Source organism: Strongylocentrotus purpuratus, unplaced genomic scaffold, assembly GCF_000002235.5.
Source record: "Strongylocentrotus purpuratus isolate Spur 01 unplaced genomic scaffold, Spur_5.0 spur5_scaffold_8, whole genome shotgun sequence".
Taxonomy (NCBI): Eukaryota; Metazoa; Echinodermata; class Echinoidea; order Camarodonta; family Strongylocentrotidae; genus Strongylocentrotus; species Strongylocentrotus purpuratus.
In genome coordinates, this window is record NW_022145614.1 from 31,003,429 (window position 1) to 31,030,991 (window position 27,563).

The window sequence follows — 27,563 nt, forward strand, 5'->3', positions numbered from 1 at the left end:
TTAGGCATGTACATGTTTATGTTATTCGAGTGAATGAACATTTGTGTTTAATAAAACTCCATTAAGCCTTCTTACAATTCACCTACAGTACATGCGACCTTGCAAAGAGATCTTTATCAAGCAATTAAAATGGACTTCAAAGCAATGTTTGTTCATAGAGATAGATATAATAAAGATACAATAATACTGCAATCAGTTAAATTTTAGAAAATGTTATTGTTATTTGTGTTATTTGCACCAGACAGATTAGTAGAGGATTAGAGATCACTCTGATTCATAAGAGATATATCCAATTATTGTAGGTTTTTGAGAGAATTTAAGCATACAGTATACCACAAAGAGATGCTAGACATATAATCATACAGAATAGTTACACTGCATCAAGGTACACTGTAAAGGAGATATTTGTAGACAAAGTTTACTCTGATCTCTCTCATTCATGAGATATATCCAACTATTTTAGGTCGTTGCACAGTATACCACAAAGAGATGCTAAACATATAATAATATGGAACAGTTATCTAGGTAAAGTAGATATTTGTAGACAGTAAAGTATATGGAAATAAAAACCATAGACCTTCATCAATAATACTTGTAGTCAGGGATTTCAAGGAGATCCGGTCTCAATGAAATGTGGAGTTTTTAAAAAGTTTCAAGGAAGAATGTAATCTACCTAAATGTATGAAATAATTCAAAAATTCCATTTGAAATCTGTAATTGGAATATTGGAAGGAGTATGATATCAGGGGGGGGGGGGGGTGTTTCATAAAGCTGTTCGTAAAGTTACGCATGACTTTACGAACGACTTGAATATGAAGAACCAGAAAGGATGCCCAAAGTTTTACTTTGGTTTTTATAAATATCCATTACGAGTTTCTAAGGCGTTGGGCTTCCGTGAAAAAGTCAGTTCATCTAGTGAGTCAGACCTTCATGTATCTAAATCTCTGTTGTATCTTCAGATAATCTATTTTTGACATTACACTTAGCAGCACTACTGTGGGTAGCAAGGGTTAAAGTTAAAGGGACAAGTTTATCTTGATAACTGATCTTTTTAATTGGTAGTGCTTTGCTTGAGGTTGATCATAAACTTACAAAGAACCTTGACCATGATAAAGATCTATAAGATGAAGAAGGAGGAGGAGGACAAATATTGGTGATAAGTTTGATTGTAGAAATAAAGTAAAATATGAAGATTTTATTTATTTATTTAGCCATGAACCTGTTTGTGTTATTCAAGCAAATGAACATTTTGTGTTTAATAAAACTCCATTAAGCCTTCTTACAATTCACCTACAGTACATGCAATCTTGCAAAGAGATCTTTATCAAGCAATTAAAATGGACTTCAAAGCAATGTTTGTTCATAGAGATAGATATAATAAAGATACAATAATACTGCAATCAGTTAAATTTTAGAAAATGTTATCAATATCGAAACAGATTTCTATTCAATAGACCAGTAAATCTTTTCAATTTCACAATACAAGCAGGCTAAAGGTATCGGTCTATCAGACACATTCTTGCTGAAGAAAAGTGTATTTTTAGATGCCGGATCCTGCCAGAATGCATGATTTCAAACGAAACTTCCCTTTAACCCTCCGATCGCAGTCCCTTTGAGAATATGTTGTGGTATGTGTATAGAGATGTGACAGTCAATATTCAATACATTCTCCTTTTGGGTGAACTTGTTTTGGAAGAAGTTACTTTGGCATGCTAGCTTGTTTGCTTTGCTTTTTGCACAAGGTCATGATCAATGCATTGCTTGCTTATGAAAGGCTGTATTATGTTTGTTAGGAGATTGAATATTTAGCATTATGATTTACTTGATTCTAGTTGTGTTATTTGCTTGGTTTCTGTTTGATTGTATCTTCACAACAATTGAGATGTACAAGTATTGTGCATTTAGGTGTGATAATTACATGTACATGTGTACACCAGAATAGTTAAAATGCACAATATACACTAGATGTCAATAGTACTTACATGTATGTGGGTGTATACATGCACATAAATAATAAAAGGCATACAGGCTTGTAAATGTATGTCTGCTTAAAATCCTAGAATACATGTAGGTAATTAGACTAATTAATATATGTAGTCCTTAATTTCTTATGTACATGTACACAAGAAATACTGTAGTCATACTGTAGATATGGGATGTACAACTGTACAGCTGACATGTGTACAATCTTATTATAGAAGTTTCATTAGTATAATTGCTTGATCCGGCCTCCATGTGATAATGAGTTAACAAGCACAGATTGATCTCTAGCTGGCATAGTCTGTATTTCTAGGTAAGTATTTTAAGGTAATATTCAATTAGATGGGTGTGTTTGAATCTACTCATGTTCACTAGTCATTGTTTCTTCTCATCCTTGACTCTTCCTGTCAACCCCCTCTTGCCCCCATCCCCCGCCCCCTCATGTCTGAAATGACAATGTCTCCTTTAATACATTCCTGTTGTTCATATGAATATCCTAATTCCTCATATTCACTGACCCCCCCCCCATGCCCCCACCCCATTTAATACCAATCTTCACTTTGTTACTTTCCCAGTTTTTTTTGTAATGTAAGTAAAGATTGCTTCAAATACATACACTGTAGGGAAAATGTAAAAAGTGCTATCACAACAACAGAGATTTTCATAATTTTCATATTTTTTACATTACACAAATTGCCCTATACCCAATTTAAGTAATACTTCATCTAAAATGCGTAATTTTATGGGTAACATAACTAAAATATAGAAATATATTCCAGGGCTTAACACTATATATGGGCACCCAAAATCTAGATTCAGACCCTCAAACTTCAAGATTTGTTTACATCTAGGGCTCATGCATAAGGACTCTACATGTAACAATTAAATCTGGACCCTCTTCCAATAAAAGGAGCCCTGTTATAACAAATTGATAACTACCTGTAATTTTATCACTCACTTTTTTTGCTTTTGGAAACAATGTTGATCATTAGCTTCAACTTCAAGGATGTGTAATAGAAACACAAATGACAGATTCACCTGTAATATGTCTCTCTATTTTTCATGTCAATCATCATTCAAGGTACATTTATCACTCAAATGTCAGTTAGTCTGTTACCCCCTCATTAAGCCGAATCTCCAATTAATTACCAAACCTCATGTCATGCTTGTGAGTTTGACTTCCCCTGTCTAAAGTTCTCCGAGCAGAATATTTCATAATTTCTGGATGAGTGAAGTTCTCTCTAATTCCTATATCTTCAGTTAGGTTCACACGGCAGTGAGTTAAATTATGTTTTGGCCGCGGTTGTAAATTTTGAAGTTATCTTGTAGATACTGCATGGATGCACTCATGCATGGTTACAAAAGTTACAACTTGAAGTAATAGCGCAATGGCTAAGAGTGATGGGGGGGGGGGGGGGTCCTCCCTTGAGTGTGGACGCAATTATCCCATTGCCTACTAAATTCTCTCGTTCCCATAGGCTTATTCAGGGACCACTCGGTTCCCATAGTCTATGGGTTAACTTTGAGGTTGCTTCAGCTTGTAATTAAAACAAAATGCTTGACCATCTTCTGTACATTAAAACTTAGAAAACTTGTTGTTTTGTGCTCTTGTGAACCCTCGTTGTTAATACTGGATCGTTGTTTATAACTTTCAGCTTAAAAATGTTTTACTACGAACATCCTGTATGAACAGAGAGTGCAGTGCTCCATTGAATCGGCTCAAATGCTTTTATCAGTGAACCTTTTGTGAGCGTCTAATTTGATCCCAAACAAGATTCCCAAACAGGATTCAAGGCCAGTCATCCATTGTCATTGGATGGGACTGAATAACAAAAGCTTTGTAGTGTATGATGAGAGTGAGTAAATACCTTTCTCATAACAACTTGAACATAGCACCCCAACCATTTCAACAATGGTCTTATCCTAAGAATAAAGTACATGCCGCACTCGATTGTTTGAAATGAACTCCAGAGATTACAAAGGGTGCTTTATATACCATAAGTTGTAAGGTCACCTTTTTTAATGCTTAGCTAATCATAAACAGTAACTAAAATTATGCATCATTACCTTCAGCATCAACAGTATAGTTAAAGGACTGTTAACCTACAAAATATTCCTGGATCAAAGAATTTCTTCTCCTGAAGAGTCTAGTCCTGATGAAGTTCATGATCATTGTGATGATGACGATAATGATGATAATGAAAATAAAGTTGATGATGACAATGGGGCAGGGCTAAGATTATGATGATGGTGACGATGATGTTGATTTATAAAGCAGAATGAGATAACGGCAACAATTGTGAAATTGAATGACATTGATTATATCTTTTCTAAAATATTGAATGTTTTAGAAGTCGATAGTTAATTTTTCAAAAGAAAACAATATCATATGGGCCTGTGATGTGTTACTGGATTTACAGATACATGTACATCACAATTTGTATCTGGGGAACACCCTTATTAACATCTGAAAGATTTGATTCAGGAGCAAACTTGGGTATACATGTACATGTACAGTGAGAGTCGATCGGCCACTAGCTAGACCAATTTGTGCTTCATGTATCACTGGGGCACCACACAATAGCCTTTATACTGGTATTCAAAAGGACCTCTTTACAAGATTCAAGATTCAAGATAAAGAGCCTTTATAATTTATTTGTAGAATACAAATGGCATGTGTACATTTATGACTGTTTTATGGGCATTAAAAGTATACAGGCCCTTGACATTTTGTTATCGCTATACTGGCTGAATTGGCTACATGTTAAGTGGAAGACTTGATTGCTCAATTAAGCAAGGACAACATTAGTTTATTTGGAAGCACCTTTTTTTGTGATCACCATTCAAAGGTCATCAATGTATTCATAACACAGTTTGGATCTTATTACCTCGCTTAATCATCATGAAATCCTACTTTTAAATCTAAAGTGATAGGTGCTAAACCTTAATAAATATGTTGTCCTTGAGAGTGATAAATAATGGTGAAGATAATACCCTTGTTAATCCTCTTGCCCTCTCACATCCATCTGAATTAAGTCAATGCTGAGGGGGGGGGGGGGATAATGTTCTCTATAAGGATTAGCATCTTGATCAGAAATCATTGTCCTTCAATCCTCATTAAATCTGAGATGATGTCACGTTTTGTAACATGCCCATGATTTTATGAAGTAATTCCTTCCAATGGATTAGTATGGTATAGGTGTTACACTGTTTGTTCAGGACAAATTGGCTCTTGTTTACAAACCATGACAGTTTTATGATTTACATACAGTGTAGTTTGTGTGAAATAATCAGTGCCGGTATTTTGCCTGCTTTTGAATGAGAATACCGATACAATGAAAAGAGGAAGTAAACATTCATGCACATTATTATCTACACTTTACTTTTCTTAGTTCTTCTATCTAAGGGTGAGTGAAAAGATCAAGCCCTATCACATCGCAATGTTGTCAAAGAGTGCACTGCAGGTCTTTTGTATTTCATGATGACATGTTATTAGCAATCAAGCGGAGAGCAAACCATTGTCTGTCCATTATCCTCTTCTTATTGATCAAATTCTTGAGAACGAGTCTAAAAGATCGTGAGCCATTGCTCGCATTAGATCCAGGGCCCTGCATACACCCCATTAGGCCTGTTTTCATTAGCTGAGTTTGCCAAATAACCCGCTATTTTAACTATACCGATCATAAATTAGCCAGTTAATTTGTGTCTTCTTCATCAGCTAGTTTGTGATGAGCATATCGGTCTGGTGGAGACGCGATTTAGAGCTTTGGAATATACCTGAGTCTGAAAATAGCGGCTTATTTGGCAAACTTGAGCTGATGAAAACAGACCTATTGATACGGATGAGCTGTAAATGTATAGGACTGTGTACAAATTGTTGTATTACAATGGTTAATCTTCATTGATTCCCCGTAATGCAAACTGTTAGTCCACATGATGAAGAGCTCTTCAAACGAAACTCAAAAGCTTTAGAATCCCAAGAAATAGAATTGGGCTGAGGGTCTAGAGTCAGTATTCTGTGTGGAACTATTCTAGCGATAATAGAGTCAAAAGAGAATAAGATACACTGTTGACACGTATAGGTTAAACGCTATTTTACCCTCGACCTTTTAAATTAATTTTTTTCAGTATCAGATGGTTTTAGATAACTCCTGTGTAGATTTCCAGAATGCAAATGAATGAATGAATATAATTTTCGAACACTTTAGGTATTTACACAGCCTTGACTTGCATTTAAAATAATTTTATGTTTTTGTCAAAAAAGAAAGGAAGAAAAAAAATTACAGCTTATTTCTGACTTATCTTATGAAAGATAAAACAGTTTCCATCTCCTTCATTATGTAAATTACATTTTCATACTTTCTAAAATAAAAAAAAAAAAGGATTTATGTGGAAATTCTTACTATGTGAAAGATACATGTAGACACAATTTCTTGACTCAGGATGATTACTGTTTTTACACATGTACTTGTTTGTATACAACAAGGTTTGTGTAGTTGAATGCTGTGTACTTGGAGTCTCTGGAATGCAAAGGAGATAATCAATATTACTCAATACTCACTTTAGAATCCTTTTGTCAACAATAAAAGCACTTTGTATTTGACACAAGAGGAATGTCAGATCATGGTCATTGGTCAAGAATATATTACATTGATTTGTACTTGAATATATAACAAACATGTTTATAACAGATAACTTGATAGTTACATATGTACATATATGTGGCATATTAATGGCCAGCAGGTCCATGCGATTTACACAATGTCACAACTCACAATTTGTCACAAGTGCAGGCATGTTGACAACTTCTAAAATATGATGAACTTTTATTTATGGTAAATCCCAAATGTTATGAAGAACATAATGTAGATGGTCTTTCACTACAAATACTGAATATACCTACCTTGAAGACTGTATGACACATGCTTTGTATGGGCAGCTCTGGGATTTTCAGAGCTACAAAGTGTCACGCATTTTGAGGGTCTAAAAACGCTCTCACTCACAACGCGCATGCGCGATTTCGAGAAACGCTATATGTACGTAATGAAAATGTCACGCATAGCTGATCTTTGAACTTGGTGTCTCTGGATTTTGTAGAGGGGGATCAAATTCTAACCACAAAAGAAAAGAAGATTATCAAGCACATTTGCATTTGTAAAGGGAACAGGGAATTCCCGCCAAATCTCTTACAAAAAATGGGGGGGGGGGCGGAATCCCTTGGCCCCCATGATCTACCCCCGCTCTAGTGAAAGTTGCTTATTGCTCAATTCCCGTTTACTTTGCCACCTCTCCAAACTCCTTACCCCAAACCCAATCCAAAACCTAATCATGGCCAAAGCCTGAACTCCATATCTTTGCCAAAATGTAGCCTGGAGTAAAGAGTGTCGGACTGTCAGTGCAAATATCATAACACCAACTTTAAGCTTCACTTTTCTACAAAACTTGAGCCATAAAACTTGAGCCATTTACTTATGAATGCAAAGCTCTGAAAGAAGAGATAGGTATCCTCCAGCAAATGCTTTATATTACACCCGGCCGGCCCGTCTAGATTGAGTTCTACCTTGATTTCATGATGAAACCTTGATCAACCAGGAAGCCCTCGTTAGTTAAGATGATATCCAGGTGCCATCCTTGTCATCGTCATGGCAACTGTCAACATGTTCTTCACATTTTCAAGATGATACCGTAATGTGTTGCCAGTGCCCCGTGGTGTTGATATAGCAATGATCTTTATCTTAGTAATATTACTCATTTTTTTAAGAAAGGGGATCTGTCTGCTTTTATTAAACCACAATGCTTTTGATTCAGGTCATGATCTAGTTAGTCATCTATTTTTTTACTAGGTTGTCACATGTATTAGTGAGAAGTGAAGATATTAGTTTATTTTTAGCAAGAAAAAACAACAGTTGTTGTGTCTTTAGTCCTCCAAAGAATTCTAGACCCTTTACCCCTCGTTTTAAATTTGCAGTAACTGTTGGATAGTAAGCAGGTAGAAAATCATATGTTATTTCAAAGCTACTTTAAAGCAAATGTAATCTGGTATTCCTGTATTTTGCATTACAAATACAACCCATCGATAGAAGATTTTTTTTTTTTGTGGGGGGGGGGGGGGGGGATTGATTTCAATACATAGATTTTGCTTTGTAGTCATTTCTTAACCATCTGTATTTTTCTAGAGACTCTAAAGACTTTAAAGGTTTGTAAGATTTCATAAGACCAGATTTTTCAAACAAGTACATGTAATGGAAATATGCAAAAATAATCAGTAAATCATGGTGACAATTTAAATGTTACGTTATGATGCTACATTGTATTGCCCCGAGACAAATTTGAGGGGCATAGTGCAGGCTCGAGATCACAGAGAAGCTATAGTTTTCACTGATTTGAAAAACAAGAAGTCAATATTTAAAAAAACAATTGGAATTTCCTTTGTTTTGCCAAGATATTAGACTACCGGTATAAATTATACCATACCATCATTTTAGGATGTAAATTTACTTTGGATTTGGTCTAACTGCTGGATTGGTTAATATAAAAACAGGAGCAAAGAATGCATTCTGGATGCTTCATGCATGGCAGTGTGATTTGATTTCAGCAGTCTGTTGACTTATCCTAAGAAAACACATATCATGTAATATTTCTTCAGAGCTGTCAGAATCCACAGGGCTCATCCTGTATCAGACGTAAAGATCTGAGGTGGGATTATCTAGAGCTGAGTTTTGGATGCGCCCAAGTCAAAATTAGTCCGATTAAGTTGTCAGGGGCTTGTCGTCTTTGGTTCGTTCGTGAGAGAATTTCCCAAGATCCTAAGCAGAAAGGTCGAAGGACAGTATCTCTTGGGTGGCTGACGTTTGGCACAGTTCTTTGAAAGGTTGTCATGGTGTATAAGTCTCAGGGTCAATTTCGTCAAGTAGAATTTTTTCTCTTCTCCAGATATATAAGATTTATGTACATAATGGGACCTTAGGGATTCTTGAACTCAGTTAAATTTGGTTTATTCATACTTTTCTAATGTTTGAATTAAAATCCCTTTTTATGGACTTTGTGCTAGCTATGAAAGGGTTTTTAAGGTTGCCAGTCAGGCTGTTCAAAAAAATTAAATTGTGTATTAATTGAAAGGGACCATACATTATATGATGGAATAGAATTCTTTGATGGAGCTTTTGAATTATTTGAAATGTTCTCATGTGTTATTATACAAATAATTTTTTTTTAAACTTTTGAATTAATATTTCATTTGGAATTCAATTAAATTTAATTAAAATTAAAAAAATCTTTTATGTTTTCACTTTAGAAATGGGTATGTATATTTGCTAAATTGACAGAGAACTGGGTGCAAGACTTACAATCATTGTGTACAGATTATTTTAAAGTAGAATATTCTGGTGCCAAAGACATTTTGAAATGATTTCCCTCATAATTTACTGTAAATAGTTTGCTTAAAAGAAATTATATTCCATACATTTGTTAGAGCTAGAGCTCGAAGCAAGTTACTTCCTCAATAAAAGGAGGGGGAAGCTCTTATCCCAGTTTCTTAATTCATTTCCCTATCCTGTAAGAGTAAGAGAGTTTAAGTATAATTTAATTAAAATATTGATAGAGTTGTGATTTATAAAGGGCAGCTGTTCAACTGAATCCAAGCATGTGTGCTGTATTCGGTCACTGAGGAGCAGGTGTAGAGATTTCCCTCGCAATATTCTTTTCTACTAATTCTTACCCGGTTTTCAAATGCACAACCAGAGATAAATGAAGAAAAAAAGAGAAGTAGGAAAAGAACTCTGGGTGAAATTGTCTTGCATATAATCAGTAGAGGGTGCTGTTCATAAATGCTATCTGCTTTCCTGGGCTCGTGAAGGGGCATTGCAGCGGGGAAGGGGAAGACGGGTGTTAATTTGAGAATGAGATCAGTTACATACAGCACCCTCACTGGAAGTCATGAGCTTCCTCTTCGACACCCAGGGCTCGGTTTCATGAAACCTGTTATCAGTGACAAGTTGCAATAACTGTTATAAGCTACTGAAATCATGGTATTTAAATGGCTGAAATCAAATTTGTCATAGAAATTTAGCATTTGTTGTTGATGAGTTATGCTGAGAAACAAAACCTTGGATGAAAATTAGTACCATACATTAGTATCATGTGTACCGGTATGTGTAAAAATAAACATTTGGAGTATTCCGTCTATCAGATATCAAAATAAGTGATCTGTAAAGGAACAAATGAACTAGTCCCCCCAAAATGAGGAGGAAGAATTAAGCTTTACACCATTTTCATACTCTACCTGTAGGCCAATTCTGATCCATGGCACTATATATTGTGATAACTGGTAGCAAATTTAAAGACGAGTCTTCTTCTTACCTGTGTTATTATTAATACATGAAGAGTTCTTAATAGGTAAAACTTAAGACTGTAATAATGTTCGCTGGGAGCCAGAAGGGCATTAATTCAGTGTACAGTTATAAGATTTATTGTGGCTCTCAGCAAGTAGTATTACAAGATTCTTATTTGTATAATAACACACAACTTTAGCAAGAGTTTTGAAATGACTACCGGTATTGAAAGAAATTCAAGTTTTAGTTTCATCCCATTCCAGTAAAAAAATATATCATGCCACACTACTAGCATTTTGTATGAGGACATTGAAGAAAAATTAATATCCCCTCATGAAATCTGTATTTGGATTTAGAGCCCAAGAAGCCAAGCTATACTAACAAAACCACATGTATACCACGTAAATTTACCACTGAGAGAGCAACCAATATTATCATCACCTTTTTGATGGTTGAAAACGAGCTTTCACAAATAGCACACCCAGCTGTCTGATGGAATGTTGCATCTCGTACAAATCTAATTACCCGATGTGACTATTCAAGAGTCATTGGGTCATTTACTTGGGTTCATGATGGCAATTACATCTTAAATGGGAGATTGAATTGGTAAATTAATCAGAGCTTTAGAAGATTGATTCCACACCCGTGCATCCCAGTGGGGGACAGTTCAAGTGTAAAGACAGCTGTAGCCGAGTTTTCTTTTCTCTTTCTTTTCATCCCCATGCACAGAGCATTTGTATTCTGTAGTGAAGTATGTTTGTGTATGCTTCTATGATGCATCCTATTCGTAGATGGAATAGAATCAACATACTTTTTTCCCCCCGATAATTTGTCATGCCCAACAAAATATAATAATTCATGTGGGAATATTGATATACTTTACCGTACATCCTCTATTTTATGTATTTTGAAGATGATTTGATTTTTTTTTCTCCACATAAAGGTTTTTACATCAAACTGTACTCTGATAGAATTATCCAAACAAATTTGACAGTTTCCAGCATTTCAACTCTCAAGGATTTCACATAAAAAGCATTCTTTACCTTTTACAGCATTTTTTTAGTAGTTTATGTAAAAGAGAGAAATGCTTGCTATAGAAGATAGTAAGACAACAGCAGCAGAAAGTTTAAATGAATTATACTTTCTATATTTATTTACAATTGATATGTTCATTTTCAGAACTCAGTTTACAAATCTTCAAAGGTCTCAGTCTTTAAAAAAAAATAGATACCACCATTTGATTAGCTACATGCGTTAGATTAGATTCACAATATCTAAAGTAGATTGTAACTCATTGCTCAAAGGAAAAAGTATGGAAGTGTAAATGTATGATTGAACATTTTCTTCAGGGAAACTTTAATTCTTGAAGGTTTTTTAGTACAAGGCATATGAGAGGTGCCCTCTACATCACAGAGTTGCCAATTTGTGTTTTAATGATTGCACCTTCAAATATTCATAACTTTCTTAATTTTAATCGGCTTTGCTTAAACTTTCACTGATCTGTTTCTCTCATTTGTCTGCTTCTTCTAAAACCAGCTTAATATCAGGGTGGATCGACATCCCCTTTAAGGCCAGTATATACAAGGATACCAGTCATAGTGGTGGTGATGGAGCTGTTTACAGTTTCACTTTCCTCAAACTATAACCCTTCATGCAATGACATCTCAACGTGATCAGCTTTCTCATCATCTGTTCAGAGCCAGAAGGGCATTAACTCTGTGTTAAATGATATAAGTTAAGCCCTTCTGGCTCCAAACAGATAATATTAGGGACTTTTAGATTTGCACGAAGACAATGTGGATTGCTACGATCGACGTCCCTCTAATGCACTGCCTTGAATGGGCGTCACACGTATCAGTCCACGCAAATCTAAAAGTCCCTATTAAGATGGTGACAACCGTTCATGGCCCTTAATGTTATATGCCATACTTCAAGTTGTCATTCATTTTCTGTTTTAATATTTTTGTTATTGTTTATCTATGCATAGAATACACTTCAAATGTCTTCAAACTTTTATTTATCAACTGGTAGAGAAATTAGTTTGAGGAATTTCTTTGCAAAACCCCTGTGACTTCATTCTGAATCCATTGAATACAATTTGATCGTGATGTAACACACATACATAATGTACATGCAGTCCAAGTTACTTCAAGTTCAGGCTATAGGTAGGCCTATTCAGTTGGATGATAATTCTGGTGTAAAAGGAATACAAGTTCAATGAGCATTTTGTTATTCTTTATGCATGACTTTGTATCATAGATAAATAATCACATTTTAATCAAAGGCAAATCTCTGAACATACATGTAGACATTGTGAATAGAATTAAATACATAATACACTGTATATATGCAGGGAAACCATTTACAAAGTAAAACACACATAATTTCTACTCTGATAAGTCCAGGAAAGTCCTACATGTGATCTCTCATGTATAAGTAGGCCTATGCATCATCTTGCCTTGATCTGAGAGTAGCATCTGTTACTTCTAGAGTCCAGAAGCTACCAGATGATCTCACACTGAATCGCATCCAGACTATTGTTAGTCAATCTGCGGTTCGGGGTTGTTGTAATGGTGTATATTTAGCGGTTGCTGACAGTGACCTGCGTGCTATTACGGGGATCATTCTAACCCAGGCCACGCGCCGTTGGGATATACGGTAGGCACACATCATCTCAATGCTATGCCTCTTTCACATCGGAAAGAAACCGGGCACTCATAAATTGTTTTGCTTGATGTCCACGTACTATTAATGCACAGTATGTACACATATACATATTGTAGGTAGAGCTACACTCATATAGATATAGACAGAGAATGTCAACAAGTACTGTAGCTCTACTCTCTCTAGTTTTATATCCAAACAGGCCATTCTTTTAGTCAGAACAGTGCTTTAAAAAATTCTGACTCTCTGAGTATAGATTATTTTTTTCACCATATTGTTGCAAGGAAAGTTATAACTCATCATTATGGAAAATTAAATTACCGGTAGTTTTAACTTTATGCCATTAGGTTAGAAGGGTTGTATTGACTTTTTAAATTGAAAATATTTCAATTCAATTTGAAAATATTGAAATAATTGAAATCAAATCTATATTTTGCCAGTTTTGATTAATGGAATAGAGGTAGATCATTATTCTTAGACTAAATCTTTTTACCCAAAGCTATTTACCCAAAGAAATACAATGAAAACACATCCAGTTTGTGCTCAACTGAACCAAATTTTAATTTGTTTTGAATATAAAAATGATAGTTACTATTATATCTGAAGCTACATGTATTACACCTATATGCAATTGTACGTTCTCATCTCTTTTGGATGCTATTAAGTTTCAAGTGTGGAGAGGGCAGGAGACTGAACTTGATTCTTCAATTATTTTGTCCTACGTCCTCCATCCAGCTATCTCAGGAATTCACTGTTGGTATGCTTCCATACCCCCCCCCCCCCCTTCATCACACACTCTATACATGTGCTGCTAGTCTAGCAAATAACACCCTGTTAACCATGTGAGACATTGCTGCGTCGTTTGTGTATGTAGTCTGTCTTATGTACATGTATATATACATTAGAACTGATTGATGATATTAAGATATTGGACCAAGAATCTAGAGCCGCAGCTAGAAGATTTTCCGTTTCAATTATCATTTAAAGTTTGCAAGGAATTTTTTAAAAACACTAAAAACTGATATTTAGTATTCCCTATTTTGTAATTTACAAACTAAAGATAGATACGTGGTTATTAATGTTAGTCTTGATTGCAAGGATAGAAATATGATGAACGCCATAATTTACAGCCAAAATTAATACAGTAACTGAATAGGAAAACAGATCTTGTGTAGAAAGTAGAAAGAACTATATACTGAGAGGTCTGAATTGAGACTAAGTCCTATCTGTCTTGATACAGATAGCGGACCTAGTGCCCATGCTCAGTGCAGTGTCGATGGCCATGCATGCACAACGATTCCAAACCAACTCATTTTAGTGCCCCCTTCCCCTTCCTCTGGCTGGCCGACCAGTAACCATCGTCCCGGACCGGCGAACTCTCCAGACCAAGCTAAAAGATAGGCGACGCAATAATGCCGTCACGACAGGATGCCATAACTTAAAAAACAGGGACCTCTCCACTTGCTCACAGTCGAAACCTCACCCCTCCCCCTGCGACAACGACAATCGGCCTGTCATATTTTGTCTGTTTGTTCGAATTGTAAATAGCCCCCCTTTCCTCCGTGATCCCCCCATTTTTCTGTCCAACTCGCTGCAAGTGCAAGTGGAATCTTCATTACTTGGTGGTGTGAGGCTTCGAGTGACTTGTTCGTCAAACATCTCTCTGTGACTCAAGTTTTTTTACAGTGGATATACTTTCTATCATATGGATTATTAATCACTAGCGATTGTGCATGGACATTGTATTATATCTTCCAGCTTCAAGTACATTGTAATATTTCATCCAGCTTCATTTAGACATTTAAACTGCCGCTAGCATCTTGTGTTGTCTCATTGTTGTATGGATGTAGTATATTTGTGGAATATTTCTTGATTAGCATCATGATCGATCATTTTAGGAACGTGAAGGGGAAGGAGTTGGCAGGTATGTGATTCTTGTGGTGTTTAATGAGGTTTCCATCTTTATTAATTGCATGGTTAATCAAGGTAATTAGGTGATAATAGCTCCTACGAACTAACCTACTACAAACCTCAATCTAGAGAGAGGATCCTCTTCAGGGGTTAAAGAGTTGCGATTGATTTGGATCAATCGTAAGTCATCCAATCAATCGCAAGTTTGCAGTTTCCTATCTCTTATGTACATAGTTGTGATTGATACCAATCGCAAATAAGTTGCAAATTAATATCAACTCTTTGTAAGACAGGGCCCAGGATAACTTTGATACAATATTAATGCCTTCCTCACTCTTGTAATTTATGAAAACTTGAAATCAATTACTGGTACATCCAATTGAAAAATATTTTTTAATTTTCATTTCTTAGAACTTTCTCTGTTCAGTAATATTTTACGGACATTAGCTCAAATCCTCTTCATCAGTGGCTAAATTTGAAATTTGCTTCAGAATCATCTTGGTTTAAGACAACATGGATTAAATTCATTGATCATCAAAAGAAAAACTTATTTCTTGAATTGTTTTGATTGTGTATTAATCAATACCTTCTTAGAAATAATGAACTCTAACAAGTTCACTGTGGTACACATTTTTACAGTGATATCAGAGGTGTGATCTCTGGACTGACCTTAGAGTTATTTCAAGATAGTTATTTTAGGATATTGTTTTGTCGGACCTTCTGCTACAGGGCACTTAGATGTCTCAAGTAATTACCCCTCTCACTGCTCTCAAGTTAAAGGTTAAAGGTTAATTTTAAAGGTTAAAGGCCAAATGTCACCTTGTTGATCATATCCAATCTAAACAGCATTGTTGTTTATAAACATAAACAGTTGCATAATGATGTGCATATATTTTGATTGAATTTATAAAAGATGTAACTCATGTCAGTAAATATTCATTATTCATTTCATTGAATCTGTAAGTTCTTTTTGTTTTTGAATTTGCTGTTAATATCTATGTTGTTTGTACTGTTAAAATGTTCTTCATTCTGTTGAATCTCTTCATCAAATGTGTTTTTTTGCATGTAAGACTAAGATGATGATTAAACTAAATCTTTTATTTTGTTTGTCTTTGCAGAAAAGCTCCTGAACTCCTCAGGAAGAGAGCTTCGTCGAGCGCTCTTCTCCCTCAAGCAGCTCTTCCAGGTAAATGTTTGTTCTTATCAGTCCTTCCTCTCTGTAAATTAACCGTCTCATTGAGAGGTTGTAAGGGTCACTGATCCTTTAAAACATACCCTTCATGATTGGGTCGTTGAACTGATGGTATGACTGATTCTGTATCCTTTTAAAGGTAGTTTAATCAGGGATGCACTGTAGAGGTTTGCTGAGATTGTCTGCTCATCAAATCTTGTAGCAATGTTTGAGGTGTAAAATGTTACTCTGTACTCATCAGAGCTGAGGTTCATTGAAGGTCTAGACCACTGTGAATCGTATCATTGCAAAAAAAAGAATGACAAATTCCAGCCATGCGCTTTGGGCACCTGGGATATGTAATACTTGAGTCTTCTGATTTTAATATATTGGAAAGAAATGTTCTTTGAGAGTTCCGAATACATGCATACCACCTCCTAAATAAGAAAGTTCTATGGAATATAGCAGGGATTTCCTGGGATACCTTTGATGTAACTACAAGATTGTACATAATATTTTTTGTTTGGAGCCACGAGGCATTCACTCTGTGCAGAATGGTATGAGTAAAAAACCCTTCTCACTCTCTGCAGATGAATTATCTACTATAATCACTTACAACTTGATTGATAACTTTTACTCCCTTTTTGTTTTCTTTTTGTCAAATCATCTTGTGAGATTTAAGACAATGTGATGAACATTTAAAAATCCATTTACAATTCATAGGGAAATAGAGGAACATGAATGGAGTAATCTTATATGTTTACCATGGCGATAGGAAATTCCTAAATGCACTCACGGACGCAGTTGGCCCAAATATCAACTTTCAAAGATTCTATGACAACTTGGGATATCCTGCAAGTGGGAGATATCTAGGAGTTTATTGGCAGTGTCAGATTGTTTGCTCTGATTTTTATTTGAGATAAAGATGATCATCTCAAATATATGAACTTGAGAAATGGGGACATAGCAGTGGGGAAGGGGAAGAAGAAAAGCTATTTTTGTGTTTCAAGGTTTTTGACCACGACTTTCCTTTCCAGCTTTCCAAAGTCAGTATCTTCAGTAGTCTGCACGCCAAGACATTTTCTGTGATATATCAATGATCAGCAAGACTATTTCAGTCTATATTTTAGTCTGAATCATTATTACATTTTTTTCACAGAAAATATTTTTATTTCTGAATTCATCATAAATTAACAAGGGCATGAACACATGTTCATATGATATCTTTTAATTCTGTATGGTATGTGAAAATTGATGAAAAATATATTTAGGAAGAATCATTTCAACATGACAATGAGTTATTTGATTTAAATTACATATACATTTGATAAGAATATTTTGATTATTAACTTCTAAATTTTATTAAAAAGTTAGAAGAAAGAAAAAGGAGGACATTGTAATTGGATTTTAATCTTTTTTTTTTCATCTATATATTTAATTGAGACTGTATTTCCTCATCTTTGCATGTGAGTAGGTGCTGAGAGCAACTGTTTAACCAAGTGAGACCTAATCTATTTTTGTAGTCTGGCAAATTTCTCTCTGTATGGATTATCCTTTCAGAAGTGTTGAGTAATTAATATGATATATAAATACTCATACCTCTTGTTGTTTGTCAATCAAAGTAGTCAGGGCAAGAAAGAGGGTATTATTATTATTAAACCATCTTTTTGTTGTCATATCATTCTACTAGTGGGTGATTCTCCTACTACTTCTGACACTGACAATTGCATAACATTTGATAATTGATTCTGACGTTCCATTTTTGTCAGAGGTACTTACTTTCTACTTAACTATTCTAAATTTAAGATTAAATTGTTCAACTTCTATTAAATGCTGTCTAGTTTATAGTGGCCTTATCTTTTTTTTTGTTCAAACTTGTGCTGTGCAGTATTTGGCAAAAAGGAATTAGAAAATGTGACTTAAAATTTTGCTCTTACAAATTTATCCTGATGACGTGCCTTACTCAATGTTAATTTCTTGCTTTTCTTGCTTCCATTTACAAAGACAAAGTAGACTGATTTTTCAGTCTTTTTCCTGTGGTGACTGTGCATTTAGGTATATTGTAGAACAATTACATGTATGTAGGATTCATTTTACAAACTAGATCCCAAGCATGCTGCTTTCTAGTTATGGTATCTATCAATCTATTTTTACTTTGTTAGGTTGGGGGCATTCACTAGTTTGATCAGATTACATTTGTCATGAAATGCAATAAACCCATTCCTGTTGTTGCCAGAAACAATACTGACGTCTCTGTCAAAATAGATATGTCCCCACACACAGGCATCACCCCGGAATGAACTCATTTCTAAAATGGAACGAATACAAAATAAAAATAACTTGAACTGGAGGAGTCATGATGCTCATCCCGCCAGATTGTTATCAGTTTAACAAAAAATGTCATTCATTATCAACAGGTTGTATATTTTATGACAAAAGTGTTTATAATTCCTGGATGAACGCAGTTTGAACTCGTGCACGTTTTTTAAAAGACTGGTTTTGGGGAAAAACAACTTACAATGTTCAGTACATGTACCTAATGCAAAGATACATGTTTTCAGATAAAGATTACTTTAAATTTGTTGTTGCTCCCAGCTTTTCGGGACAGTGATCAACAACTTGAGGATTCTTAGCATTTTGTTCAAAACATATATTACTAGATGCTTCTTTTTTTAGCACATTTGCCAAAGTCACAGTGGTAATATGGACTCCTATGGAAATCAGCTTTTGCTGTTTGGATGTTTGGATGTTTTACCTTAAGAGAAAAATTGAAGGAAGGAATGAATGGAAAAGTCACAGCAAGCCAATTATATAATTTGGCGACTTTCATGCAAAAGCAGGAATTGTTTTTAGTTTTGATATTCATACCGGAAAAATAGAGCAGGGAAGGGGGATAATTGGTAGAGATTTGTTGGGATGCCCGGAATTGCCTGAGTCTGGCAGGATATTGAATTTTGTGGACTGATTAGGAAAACCTCCTTTAAAGCATCGAAACCTGCTGTACCTAAAGGTTTTGAGTGAGAATATCTCTGTAGTGTATTTTAACAAACTATTGAAGGAGTCTTAATAGGTGTATGAATCTGTGAATTTCTTGTTTAGCTTTGTACAAAATAATACTCATGTCAGACATACATACCGGTGTTAATTGAAGCTTCAGTATTTGATATTTCTTTCCTAATTACATAACATTTCCTATTTGGGGCCAACAAAGCTTATTGTAAGCACGCATGTATAATGTAGATAATATTTACTACTATGTATAAGATGGTCACATGACTTTAAAACCCTATTATACACATACTGCCCTAGAAATCATATTTAGATTAATTACATGTACCGGTACATGTTATTGTAAATAATGTTGACATATTTCATAAGGCGATGGGATGGAGAAGGCTATGGGATGGAGAAGGCTATTGAAATTGCTGTAGGTTGATTTATTGAAAATCTTTTTCAATCACGTTCAATTAAGTTTCAATCATGCTTCTATTTTTTTTTGTGAGTTCTTAAATTTGCGGTTGCCTATCTTAGCAGGAAATCTGTGGTAATCAATTCACCACAAATATTTCTACTTTTACAGTGTCCAGAAGTTAATCGATATGTTCAAGTTTTCGATATCAGAATGCATTTCCTGACACAGTATGCATCCCAAAGGAAGAATGAAGAGCTTGTAAGATCTTTCCGTAGTTTGCTGGATCTCGTTTACCTCAGGATGTGTCATGAGATTAAGGCAACAGGAGGAGGTGACTTGATAGGAAATATGAGAGGGATTTACAGGGAAACAAGTTCACTCCAATGATTCACTCTTAATTATCCTAATTATTACAATTAGCCCCAAACAACCTGTTTCTAGATTCTGTGTCAGTGCTATTTTTGTACACAATGTGATGAAGGATTTGGAACAATTAATAACTGAAGAAGTCATGATTTTGATTCTCTCTCTCTAAGTGCCATATCGATTGACTTTGGCGATCATGCTGTTCCACAACCCTCGGTTCCTAGAGAAAAAGGAAGGGTTTATATCAGGTATTGTTTTACTGTTCATTGATCAGTCTCTGTAGGATGGTTCTTGGCCGATTTTTCTAAAACCTTTAGTCTATGGTAATACATGTAGTTCTCTCAAATTTTGTAATGATAATTTCATCCAATTTTTTCATGTGAGCCAGAGAACAATCCATGGAACATTAACGTCAGATTGTCTGTCTACATGATCTGTTCAGAGCCAGAAGGCTGTTTTATTATGTGGTAAATTACGTTTAGTATATGAGTCAATGCCCTTTTGGTTAAGAAATAATGTGTTTATTGTGATTGTTGCAATGACGACCTTCGTCATTGCCTTGTTTTCGTTCACATTCTGCCCCATTAATATTCTCCTTTTCCTCCTTTTCCTGTTCCTTATCGTCAGAAAATCGCATTCGTTTTGCACGTAGTGTTTGTTATTCCTGGTTCGGTGCTTTCCTCATGTCCTTTTTCTTTCAAATTTCATAGGCATGGTCTCTAACATCTCATCAAGGTCACTACATTCTTTGATTTTCGAAATCACTCATGCATAACCGTCCAGGCGCAATTTTATCCGTTTTTGGTCCATTTTAAGGCCTTTCTGTCTTCCTTCCTATCTCCACTATCCTAGATCCTACAAACTTCTAACAAATTCCTCTAGATAGTCTAATAGATGTTCTTTCATCTGCGACGTATGACCTGACCTTCAAAATGCCATCTTCGTACTCAAAATTCAAATCTGAAACTGACTCCGTCAAAAATCTCTCAAATTCTTGAAAAATGGACCCCTAAAAATCTAAAACTGCCATAACTTTCTCATATAAATTCCGTTTTGTGTTTTAATCTCACATTATCTTTATCTCATAATTGCACATAGCCATGCCAAATTTCACGCTCCAATTGCTTTGCACAACATAAATAGCGCCCTCTAAAGTTCTGGGAATTGGCTTTCTCTCTGTGGCCGTATCTCCATAATGGCTTGGCAAACCCGTACCCTTTTTTGGATTTAGATACTTGAAGATATGCCCTTTCCAGCCATATACAAAATTATATACCCTAACACTGACCAAATTTGAGAAAAATGCCCTCCAAAATTGCCATTTTCGAGAAAATTCGAAAATAACTTCAACTTGCTCTAAAATGGCGATCTTTATACCTATATCAGTGAAACTTGGCGGATATATGTATCCATATACGTGACAACTGTTTGCCAAGTTTGGTAAAATTCGAATATGTCAGCGCAAAGTTATCGCCCAAAATGATGAATTTACTATGCATTACGTAATAGCGCGTTTAATGCGTGCAATACATTGCGCGCAGATAACAATGGTGTCAAACTGACCGCAATGAAGTGCCCTTTCGAATGATACCAAGTATACTATATGTTCACACAGAAAATTGTGAGTAAATCGTATTTGAACAAAGGTCACTACACGAATTCCGCCGAGTTTCCGCCCGAATCTAACACGTATCGGCTATGACGTCATTTTTTCAGACTGCTTTTCGCCCCTTAAACGTCCTTTTTTTTCCTTGAAAATTTGCAGTGACATGCCGAGTTCCAATACGCAGGGCACCTCTTGGCCGGATTTTTGAAATTGGTCAAGGGGGCCATTTAAGACGCCATTTTGTCCTATACATTTATTTCACATCACGTGTTTCGATAGGATTATCATAGAAAAAAAGAGAGTGGTTTACAATAACAACCATGAAATTCTCTTTCTAATGATACCAAATACGGCCCATAAAGAGACGTAAAGAGAGAGAGAAAAAACAATTTAACTCCGGCCATAATACAGATCCTGCACGTTTTCCGCCCATTCATTACACGCATTGTCTATGGGGCATATCGGGTTCACGCTTTTGGCCCCCAGAACGAACTTGATTGCAATGTCAAACATGCACCAAATCCCATTGGTTTGTGCACGCAGTGCTTGCGAGCCCTTTCTAGGTTCTTTCCCCTATCCCAATTTCTTTCAAACTTCGTAGGCATAGTACCATCCCATCAAGGTCACTGTTGATGCCTTTCTTTCGCCCTACCTATCTCCAATATCACAGAAGCTACAGACTTCGTGCAAATCTGGATAGTCCGAGAGAAGCTCTTTCGTTTGACACGTAGAAACACGGCGTCATTGCACGCACATCGTTCTGACACGATTGCATTTCTAGTTCAATACTGTGTTTATTGTGATTTTTCAATACTGTGTGTAATTTAATTGTAGAATGGAAATTTGATCTCCTTGTAAAACCTTTTCAGGACTACACATCCTCAAGAAAGATTACCAATAAATTTGCCAATAGTCCTTTTCAGGACTCCTCAATCCCCTCTCTCTCTCTCTCTCTCTCACATGGTGCACCCGCAAGCCTACTGTTCATGTATATTGATTGTTAAACCTTGTTTTCCATGTAATAGCTCTCTAAATTCTAGGTCCTGTTGAAAAAAACGTCTACCTCAAGAATTGTAAAAGTGCTTGAAGTCAAACAAGTCACAGACTCACAGGCTCACATGATGAAGTAGAGAGGTTTCTGTTTCAAGGCATGCTATCACTCAAAACGTGACATTACAGACTATACAATGTATGCCTTTAAAATCATTTCCATTTGGAAGAGCAGGAACATGGAGCTACTATGTTACAGATGATATGTCAGAGTTAGAACTTTGAAGGATTAGATGTTTGATAATACTTCCTGTCGTTGAAAGCATTTAGTGGATGATTGTTTCATTGAGGGGATGAATAATGAGCGGAAGGAAGGAAGGAAGGAAGGAAAGGACTAATGACTCGACAGGTTGGTAGAATTAGGAATCGATTTGATGCCAGACTAAATAAAACTTGTCTTGGTAATCATAGTAGCAGTTCTGAACTTCTGATGTGATGTTTTTATAGATCTCCTGATGTGCAATTTTCATGGTTGTATGTGCTGTCAAAAAGATATGAGTCATAAAGGGATGGGGGGATTAAATATACTGTTGTGAGTGTAGGAGGAATTCCTATTAACGATCCTTGGAGGTGCAGTGGTTCAATCATTTGACTAGTAATCCAAGGGTTGAGGTTCCAATCCCAGCCTGGCACTAGCATCCTTTGCCAAGACATGAATCCACTTTTGCTTCTCTGCACCTAGGTGTAAATGGGTATGGTATGCCAGAGGGCTACATGTTTGGCGGCCAGCTATGACCAAGGTAATAATTATGGAGCGCCATTGGCGTCACAGTGCCAGAATCCGAGAGAAGAATAATCAGTCCCAAAAAATATAGAAAAAGCATAGCAAAAAATTGTATTTCTGTGAAGCAAATCCTTCTCTGTTATTAAACATGATGAACATCAATGAAGCTTTTAGAAAAGAGAAATAGAAGATAAAGACATTGAAAGAAGAGGAGTATTTGAAGCTCATTATCTGATGAATATAATGGCTTCAATCTGCACCATGAATCCCTTTTAAACTTTAAAGAAATATGCTGGTCCCTGGTACTGGTAGTGTGTCATCTCCTTCTTCATTTAAACCATTGAGTCATCTCCTGAACGCCAGAAGGGTGTTACATACACATCTAATATGAATTAATATGAAGTTAATGCCTTTCTGGCTCTTGAAAAGTGAAGTGTCACGTCATCTGTTGAGAGCCAGAAGGATGTTTAGCTAATATGACTTTACATGGAGTCATAATGCCCTTATGGCTGTCAACAAGCGAAGCGTCATCTGTTTGGACTAGCTAATTTGGACCCAAAAGGGTGTTAACTCAGATGACTTTACATGTACATGGAGTTAATGCCCTTCTGGCTCTGAGTAGATGAAGTGTCATGTTGTTTTGATAACTAGAAGGACATTCATTCAGATGACTTTACAGGGAGTTAATGCCCTTCTGGCTCTCAGCTGGCTCGGGATCTTGCCCAAGCAGAGAAAGAAATTAATCAATTCCTGTGCTCTCGGAGCAGTCTTTACCTTTTCATGTTTTAAAATGGAATCGTTTCTTGGCTCCAAGTTAGAAGATAAATCACTTGGTACCAGCAGCCATATTGGTGTGTCATTAATACTTTATCTTCTTTTTGATGGCATCACAATACCTTTGAAGCTTAGAGCCATGAACTCAGGGCAACTCTTCTTGTTATTCATAAAATGCTCCATATTTGCCGCCTGATCATGTGGTTACTAATGGTCCATTGTACAAAAATACCGCTAAATGATGTTATTATGAGGTTGCTAAGCAGATCATTGTTGCCGGGTAATATCTGTAGGAGTAGGCATTATGTGAAATATTTAGGGGTAAAGAAAAGTTGCGGTTTTGGTAAAAAAATATAAAAAGAAGGTTTTGTAACCCATAGATGGGAGGGTACAAAGTACAGAATGTTGCTGTTGAAATAATAGACTGCATTGCCAGTATATTTTGCATGGACATCATTCACTGTTGGAAATAAGGCCGAATAACAAAAATAACTTGTTTCTCGTCCGGACTTTAACAAAAAAAAGGAGGAGGCAGGGCATTACTATTTTGCAATTGTTGCAATTTTTTTCCAAGAGGCTGCCATGCTAATTGTAGCTGGCTGAGCCTATTTATTCACAGATGTTGTGCTATATGAGTATACTGATGCAATGTATGACAAAACAAATGATTTTAGAAGCTATTTAAACAAAATGTATATTACAGGCTCTTTGTTTGTTGTTGCTTTTTTTCTTTTGAATAGTAAATAGTTTTTAAAAAAGGAGGATGACAAGGACGAGAAACACTTCATTTTTGTTATTTGGCCTAAGCAGTGTTGTTAGATTTAAAGGGAGATGAATTTAGTGATATAGAGGTAAAGGTACTATGCCCCATTTGCAGGCCAAAAAAATGAAAAAGTTAAATTCCAACAGCATTTGAAAGATAATACTAATTTAGAACTTCCCTAAAAAAGGTGGGTCTTGAAAATGTCTTCAAGTGGGAAAATAATGACTATTAGTTGTCAAATCGACTTAGAAGCTATAGAGCCAATAAGTAATAGCCTTGATTTTCAGACCATTGTACCGATTGGTCATATGTTTTATGCTGCGCAAAGATTCAATCAGTGTAATTTTGGCCATCACAAGAAGTGGGTTATTGATGTAGACAAATGCTCATGTACCCTTTACAGCTCATTTTATGTATGTTATTACCACAGAAGAAGAAAAGCCAGTCAGTCACTAAATAAAGTCTGACAGAGAAGTCTAGCAAGTAAACGGGTTTCCTTGCGTAATTTGAATATAAGGACACTGCTAACGTTTAAATTTCACAGATGGGACATACATGACATATTCGTAATTCCTGCAAAGTTCTACAGAATTTGTGGTTGGCTGCAAAAGGGACATAGTACCTTTAACGGTAATATATATGAACTAGCAGGACCCGCGGAAATCCGCGGGATCCTAGAGGGGGGCGGGGGGGTGTAAATAGATATATAGAGACTGTCTAAATTAAAACCACCAAGAACTTTATTTGCCATTCAGGCCATTAAGAAATATACATGTTAAGCGTCCCCGCCCGCTTCCTTTTTGGGGGCCGCCTCCTATTTTTTTTTTTGAAATTTTTTGAAAAGTTTTTTTTTTTTTTTTTTTTTTTTTTTTTTTTTTTTTGAAAGAAAAAAAAACAGCGTCCCCGCCTGCTTCCTTTTTGGGGGCCGCCTCCTATTTTTTTTTTTTTTTTTTTTATTTATTTTTTTTTTTTTGAAAGAAAAAAAACATGAAAAGCACTGCTAAAATGTATTTCTGATTTTAAAAAAGAAAAAAAAAAATTGTCGGCCGCCATCTTGAAAAATAGCCTGAATGTCAGGAAAAATGTACGGAGCGGCCATTTTGAAAGAAAATAAAAAGAAAAAAAAAGGGCCTCCTCCTTCCCATTTTTCAAAAAAACAGGAAGCTAAACATGTTTTTTTTAAAATTTGGCCTTGTATAAAAATTAAAAAAACGATCCAACTGTACCGGTAGTTATTCTTTAAGCCACTGGAACTGCGTAGAGTTCCGTAGTGTGGCGTACCGACCTACGCAGAAATTAGGCTGCGTATTAATGGGGAAATAGTCCCTGCGTAGGTTATGCGTAGGCTGGCGAAAAAAATTAAACAGGTTGAATTGTTTTCGTTCATCTTACGTACCCCTTTCCGTCCCTCAGCATATAGTAACGTAGGCCAGCGTAGTTGTTACGCAACACTACGCAACTCTACGTATTGACCCCACGCCAATTAGTGACCCGCAAGTGTCACAAATAAAGTATTAAAAATATGCTCATCTGACCCTATACGCCTAAAACCCCCGAGCTTTTGGGGGTTTATGGCCCCTTGAAACCCGTGGACCCCACGCCTATATTATATATACACTCAACTCGCTGCGATCTGATCTCTCCCCCCCCCCCCCAACTTTGAAAAACGTAACCCCGAGCTTTTGGGGGTTTATGGCCCCTTGAAACCCGTGGACCCCACGCCTATATTATATATACACTCAACTCAGGACCCGCGGAAATCCGCGGGATTCTAGAGGGGGTGCGCAGGCAAAAAATTAAGTTTTTCATTTCGGGGGCTCCATTTCAAATTTTAGGGAAATTTTCTGGGGCTCTTTTTTCTGGGGCTACTTTTTCATTAATTCATATAAGGATAGGCCTACACTTTGTTGAGATTTGTTTAGTAGATTCTAGGCTATTAGGTTTCAGGCTTCCTACTTGATAATTGCCTATTTAAAAAAAAAAAACATTTTTCTAGGTCTAGTTCAATAACTAAGTTTTCATGCATTGGTTTGATGCAAGAACTGTAACATAATAGACCCTAGATTGTGATTATTTCTGACCATGAATTTCGATAATCATTTTTCAAAGTAAAATTTTCACAGGAAAATCAAACAGTCTTTTAAAAACGTAGACATTAGAGTCTAGTAATACTTTTACTAATTCTAAGCTCAGGTTTCGTAAATCTATTCACGAAACTATATTGAAATCGCGGCAATAATGATGCAAACAAACAGATAACAATTTCAAAGTGTCAAATCTCTTCGACTCGAATTCAACTCACACACTTTCAACTGCAACTCAGCTCATCTCACACACACTACACAGTGGCAATGCACTGTCAGTTACGGTGATTTTGTCTGATTTTCTTTACTTTGAAGAAATGATTATCAAAATTACGTAAACATGGCGAGAACATCACAAAATAGGCTTTAATTTCATACCTCTATTTATGGAAACTTTATAATATTGCAGCAATCGTGAATTCGTGATGGAAATTGATTGCAGTTTCGCGATGTTTTATAGTGGTTCATGGTCTAGATTCAGCTTCTACCAAAACAAAATCGACCGCCAAAAACTCGAGCCCTACGCTCCGTCTCGATCTCGCAACTGCGAAAATGTACGTGTTTTGGCGTACTTGCGTGCGACATGGTAAGCCAGGTAAGGTATGGAATATGGTTCGAGTTTTTTTACGACCGATTTTTGTGTATACAATTTTATACGGATAGTCATCGGTCGTGTGTCAATGTTGAATATCCATGAGGTATCTCTGTCGTCACGCATATCCTGCATT

General features: G+C 36.0%; 1 protein-coding gene across 4 annotated transcripts in view; it reads left to right on the plus strand.

Annotated features, from left to right (window-relative positions):
• The window catches only part of LOC587533 (FH1/FH2 domain-containing protein 3), a 138,707-nt gene that overhangs the window by 17,427 nt on the left and 93,717 nt on the right, over nt 1-27,563 (plus strand). For all 4 annotated transcript variants that reach the window (XM_030975740.1, XM_030975741.1, XM_030975742.1 and 1 more), the window contains exon 4: nt 16,004-16,071. In XM_030975740.1, the coding sequence (XP_030831600.1) occupies nt 16,004-16,071 (68 nt within the window). The remainder of the gene's footprint in view (nt 1-16,003; nt 16,072-27,563) is intronic.